Raw genomic sequence first — 6,170 nt, 5'->3', positions numbered from 1 at the left:
AAGAAAAAAGTAACATCAAGTAAAGTTGATTATTAGCTTGCTGAAGACTAGACATTTTGTTCTTATACGAAGAAAAATCAATTTCTAGTTGTCTATTTTTCTCGTGAAGACCTTTAACTTCAGCTTCCAATTCTTCATTCTTTGTGCGAAATTAAAGATTCTTCTTTTCAAGATCTTCGCGTGTCCTCTCTAGATATGAGGCAACATCAAAAGAAGCTTTTCCAGCCTGCGAGAAAATATAAAAAGTATTAATATAGAAAGACATTTTGAGCTATGACAATGAAGAAATAAAAGGATGAAAGTATGCCAGACTATTAAGATAATGCAAGAAGTCGGGAGTCACTGATCTAGAAACTCCACGAAGAGAACTATCACCATCCATCAAAGGGATATCGCAAATTGTAGCGAGAGCTTTACAGGTATTAGCGAATTGGCTATCTTCGATTCCAGTAAAAAGAAGGGTAAGAAGAATATATAAGGAAGATTTTTTACTCGAAGAAATAAACACTATTAAGACGAAAAGACATAAGCGGTTGAAAAGAAGTGGTTGCAGAAGACGTGTCAAGAAACAGATGGAAGAAAGAATACGTGTGATAAATGCAGGATATGAAACGATGGATAACTGCGGCATTTCTCACATCATTCTCTACTTCGCAGAAAAGATATGAAAGAGGCAAGATGTAGGATCAGAATCTCGCAACAATAATATCTTAGGGAAATTATCAACAACACAACACAACACAACAGCGTCGCAGAACAATTTCAGAAATGATATAATAAATGACGTCAGCTAAAATCATGAGAAATATGTGATGGTCCTGCGAAAATTAGAAAGTTTGCGAGATTAACATTTGTAAGGTTGCGAGAATGTCGCAAGATATTCGAAAATAAAGGACAGATTAACTGTCATCCACTATGTATTTCCCTATAAATAGTCGTTCAATTGTAAAGGAGAGAGAGATCTTTTTTGAGTAAGAAACAAGTAAATAGGAGAGAGAAAGCCTAGAGCAGATGTCATTCTTGATTCCTTTATCTTTTCTTGTAAGAATATTCAAAGATTGATCAATAAAATGAAGAGTATAAATCTAAAAAATGAGTTGAGTAATAATGAAATCATATGAGGGGTGTAGTGTAGGATTTCCTGCAACTACATAACTTACTAAGATCCATACTCATTATTGCATTATCTTGGTCGACATGCATTTGTTGTTGATGCATTTGATAAGATTTTTGTTGGAGGTTTTGCAAATTGAGTTGTTCTTCCATTTGATAACTCGGTTGTTGAGTAGATGCCCAAATTGTTTGGTATTAGGATTCTTGTTCCGCTTTCATTAGTTCCTTCCATGATCGTGTTTCCTTAAGATACTCCAAAATATTTACTCTATATTGATAGATCTTATCTTCTTCCATCTTAACCGAAGAACTCCCCTCATCATCTTCTCTGAATATACCTTGCTCGTGATCTTTTTTCTGTCTTGCGTGTATTTTGTCTTTTTTTTTTGGTTCTTGTAGGACGAGCATTATACTTGTAATTTCATCGAGTCTCTCTGTTAGGCAAAACTTTTGTACCATCTTCGACTGGCACAAAGTTACGATGATTATCAAACAACTCACTATTTTGGGAAACGGTGAGTTCATAATTAAATCCAGGGACCTTTTTTTCTAAATTTAAACAACTCATAATAGGCATCAAACTTGAATGGTTGACCTGTTTGTTCCTGAAATTTCTCCCTACCATCTCGTGTCTGAAATATCATGTAAGAATTTTTTTGTTAATTACCATTATCAGCAAACAAAAAAAACTTAATAAATTAAGAGAACTTACCAAATCTTCATGTGACGCACCGCTTTTGGTTTGCCGATATATAACATTAAGAATAGCGACGAATTCTCTGACATCTTTCTTGATGGCTTTCATCTTTGTTTTTAAGGCAGCCCAATTTCTTCCACTAGGATTGTCGCTGCGTTGGGAAAATATTTGGTGAATATGTATCCAAAATAAAGATTTTTTTTGTTGTGCATCTATAATTTCATCACAGCTCACATAAATATATGCAGCATTAAGATCAATCTCTTCCCACTGTACAGAATTCTTAACCATTTCGAATCTAGCTAAAAAATATAAGAACTTGAGTAGTATAAGATAAAGATATAAATCATCAAATAAGTATAGTAAGAAGAAGAGAAATAAGAAATCAATTGATTTGGAGTGATTTGAATGGAGAAATAGAGTTGTATTTATAGAGGATTTTTAAAAAATGACCGTTGGGATCCGATGGTGGAGAAAATAGAGCCGTTGTGAATGATGGATGGTTAGGATCGAGTGTGAGAGAGATGTAAAAGAAAAAAGGTCAAATAAATAAATTTACAGAAACGAAAACTCAGTTACCTTTTAAAATGTCACGGAGACTTAGTATTCGTTTCAACTGCCAAATGGAGAATTAGAGTTGTATTTATAGAGGATTTTGAAAAAATGACTGGTGGATCCGACAGTGGAAAAAATAGAGCCGTTGTGAATGATGGATGGTTAGGATCGGGTGTGAGAGAGGTGTAAAAGAAAAAATGTCAAACAAATAAATTTACGGAAACGGAAACTCAGTTACCTTCTAAAATGTCACGGAAACTTAGTATCTGTTTCAATTGCCAAACGGATACTCAGTTTCCGTAAAACAGAAATTGACACGGATACTGAGTATCCGTGCGATTTCCATTCCCTACTACCGTGACCAACTTTGAGTAGTAGGAAAGGGATATCCCTACACAAGTAGGGATATGGGAGACCATAGTACTTGACAAATGAGATTTCCGTAATATAAGGACAGGAAAGAATAAAGGGCACCATAGTGTTTGGCCTTGAGAAAACCAAAGACCAAAACCAAACCATAAACTAAAAATTTGGGTTTGCTCAGTGGTGGAGAATAATGAGAAATGACCAAAATTTGGTCAAACGTTAGATTATATGTCCGGCCAAGTGAGGCGGACTTTATATGTTCGCCTTGTGATGATCCACCACATGTGCCATAAGCGCGTGTGATTTAATATATTGGGTTATATTAAATACGCGGACTTTATATGTTCGCTCCACCATCGCGCGCCCATTTAATCTCCGTCCCACTTCAAACGGTTATCATACCAGCTCCCCACTCCAGACGAACTTTTAGTCTTCGCTCGACCAAATATAGTTTTGGTCCGGATTTCAGACCAAATATACTCTCATATTTGGTTATACTCCAGTTTTTAATCTTTACTCCGTTCCACTGTGATAGGCTTGTGGACCAAATTTTTGGTTTTAATTGTCCATTGTGAGAACTCTTAGGAACATGCGTGACCATCCCAACGTGATAAATAAAATAAATGAGTCGAGCTGCCTGGCCTGGCCCGTTACCTATTGTTGGAGATATTTTGTGCTTAGGAACCGGCCTTTTAACGCTCATCCAAAAATATACATCCTGGGAAAAACAGTCGTATAGCTACAGATGACACCGTACTGAACACCCTCAGTTACAGAGATGGCCGGAACAATCTCGATAAACTCATCTCTTCTTCCCTATTCCCCTCCTAAACATCTCTTGTCAAATATCTTCTTCCCTCTCTCCATAACCCCCCAGATATCCTCTCTAAAATTTCTCAGAAATCCAACTACCAGACAGCGGATCAGAAACCCAAGAATCAACGCTAATAACGGTGGAAAATCAAGAAGAACATCAGCAGCAGAAGAACTAGAAGAAACATTCTTTGGTTATGAAATTGAAGATGAAGAAACTGATGACGATGATGAAGAAGATGATGACGATGATGAAATTGAAAGAGAAAGTAGTATGGATTTACTTTTCAGATTTGTTCAGAGTATGTATAAGAAAATTTCTAAACGAGCAAAGAAAGCTACTCGGTCAATTTTACCTCCAGCCATTTCACCACCGCTGGTAATTTTACGTTTTCTATTTGTTTGATTTAGTAGATGATGTTAATATCTTAGTTTAAATTAATGGGATTTTGTTTTTTAGGTTTCATTTGCTGTAGACGGTGTTTTGCTATTGACTTTATTGTCTATTGTTAAAGCACTTCTTCAGGTAAGAAAATTTTCAGCATTTTTGGTATGAAAAATGAATATATGTGGGTTATAGATTTCTCAATTTTAAAAGTAGGAGGCAAGAACAATAATCGATCTGATAACCGGGAGCTTTGTCTGCAGGTTGTATGCACTCTAGGAGGTACAGTGTTCATTGTAATTCTTATGGTACGAGTGATATGGGCGACAATGTCATATTTTCAATCAAATGTAAACGGGTCCAGTCAGAGTAATGGAAATTCATTCAATTCAACTATACCCGCGTGAGCCATTACTCTGGTTTCACCTTCATCTGGTTAGCTTCTGATCTTACTCTCGGTAATGAATAGTCTACTAAAATGAATTACACTTGAGTAAATAATCTAAAGTCAATCTCTCCTATTATCGTTATATGTATAATTTTCATTGAAAACCACATTTTAGCTGGTCTCTGAAATGTTGTTGTTTTCTCATTTAATAAAGAGCTTTTTATTTCGGCATAAGAAGTTTTTGTTGTTGTTGGTTGCATTGCCCATAACATCTTTAAAACCTTGGTGCCGCAACGGTGATTTCCACATAGACCTCAGAAGCTATTATTGTGAAGATTGTTATGATGACTCTTTTGATTAAGAATGAGAGCAGCCTAATTAAAACAAATATATGAACGGTTTCTAAGACTGCGGATAGTAAATACATTTCCTCCTAACTATATTAGTCACCCGCTAACGGGTTGTCAAATTAAAACCAAGATCATTATCAAAGGTAAGGCAATGAGCCCAAATCTCATTATGCATGTCTCTCTCTTTTGTGCATCTGTTTGTATTTTTTGACTCTGCTGCTCGGAACTTAAAGAAAAATCAGATGCAATCTCTATTTGTCCATGGCGCTGGTTGATAGCGATCTCTATTCCTTGTTTGGTGCTTGTTGTGAACCCCAACTTCCTTATTTTTCTACGTATCTCTAATCATTTTTGTATGAATATACCTTTTCATGATTGCGGATCTGATTATAAGGAGAAATGTACAGAAATATGTGTCTCCTCCATGCATTCTGTTGAATCTTCATGAAAGTCTACCTAATTTATAGGTTTGTGTAGAATTATGATATTTTAGAAACTTGATTAGCTGTGTAGTCATTTTGTCAAAGGCTAATGTTATGGAGTACTAGGACCAACCCTGTGGTAAGGTCACTGCTGTTACAATCCCAAACCTTGTTAATGTACATTTGATGGTTATTGTTAATGTTGATGGCAAACCCAGAAATTTATCGTATTTTGTTACGTGCATTCAATATTTTCTTTTTAGTGTTGTGGGTTATCGAGTTCTCAATTTTAAAAGTAAGAAGCAAACAAATGCACATAATGGATCTGATAGTTGGGAGCTTTGTCTGCAGGTTGTATGCACACTAGGAGGTTCAGTGTTCATTTTGTAATTCTTATAATAAGAGTGATTTGGGCAACAATGTCATATTTTCAATCTACTGTAAACGGTTCCAATCAGACTAATGGGACTTCATAATATTCAACTATACCTGCGCTGTGGACCAGCTCGAATTGTGGAGCCATTACTCTGGTCTCACCTTCATCTGGTTAGCTTCTGATCTTACTCTCTGTAATCAAAATAGTCTACTAAAGTGAAGTTTCACCTGAGTAAATAATCTAATGTCAATCTCTCCTATTATTGTTATCTGTATAATTTTCACTGCAAACTAGTCTATAAAAAGTTGTCGTTTTCTCATTTGTAACAGTACTTCAGCGTAAGCAGTTTTTTTTTGGTTTGTTTGTCTCATTGTCCAAATATTTCTTAAGACCTTAACGTCATAATGGCGGTTTCCGCGTAGGGCTCGAAACAATTATTTTGTCTGTTGACTCTTTTGATTAAGAATAACACCAGCATAATCAAACAAAATTAACAGATATATGAACGGTTTCCAAAAGTGCGGATAGTGAATACACTTCTCCAGAATTAGCACAGTATTTATTTGTTAGATTCTTGGATATCTAATTGCAAAAAGGAGAGTCAAAGTAAAACCAAAATCATTATAAAAGGTAAAGCAATGACCCAAAACGTCACCATACACGTGTCTCTCTTTTGTGCATCTGTTTGTATTTTTCTACTCTTCT

General features: G+C 35.5%; 1 protein-coding gene across 1 annotated transcript; it reads left to right on the top strand.

Moving 5' to 3' along the window:
* The first annotated feature begins 3,448 nt into the window (after positions 1-3,448).
* Positions 3,449-5,867, top strand: LOC113331484 (protein SHORT HYPOCOTYL IN WHITE LIGHT 1). Its single transcript, XM_026578192.1, has 4 exons — positions 3,449-3,923; positions 4,005-4,070; positions 4,193-4,364; positions 5,441-5,867. The coding sequence occupies exons 1-3, from the start codon at positions 3,510-3,512 to the stop codon at positions 4,334-4,336; spliced, it is 624 nt and encodes a 207-aa protein (XP_026433977.1). The 5' UTR covers positions 3,449-3,509; the 3' UTR covers positions 4,337-4,364; positions 5,441-5,867.
* Positions 5,868-6,170: the final 303 nt, after the last annotated feature.

This window comes from Papaver somniferum, unplaced genomic scaffold (genome assembly GCF_003573695.1).
Source record: "Papaver somniferum cultivar HN1 unplaced genomic scaffold, ASM357369v1 unplaced-scaffold_125, whole genome shotgun sequence".
NCBI classification, from domain to species: Eukaryota; Viridiplantae; Streptophyta; class Magnoliopsida; order Ranunculales; family Papaveraceae; genus Papaver; species Papaver somniferum.
This window is presented reverse-complemented; position numbering and strand designations above follow the sequence as displayed.

What these genes read in the sequence shown, in the direction of transcription:
- LOC113331484 (XM_026578192.1), top strand. Translation starts at nt 3,510, where the DNA reads ATGGCCGGAACAATCTCGATAAACTCATCTCTTCTTCCCTATTCCCCT. An exon ending in CAGCCATTTCACCACCGCTG is followed by an intron (nt 3,924 to 4,004) that starts GTAATTTTACGT and finishes TTTGTTTTTTAG; the next exon opens with GTTTCATTTGCTGTAGACGG. An exon ending in TTGTTAAAGCACTTCTTCAG is followed by an intron (nt 4,071 to 4,192) that starts GTAAGAAAATTT and finishes CTTTGTCTGCAG; the next exon opens with GTTGTATGCACTCTAGGAGG.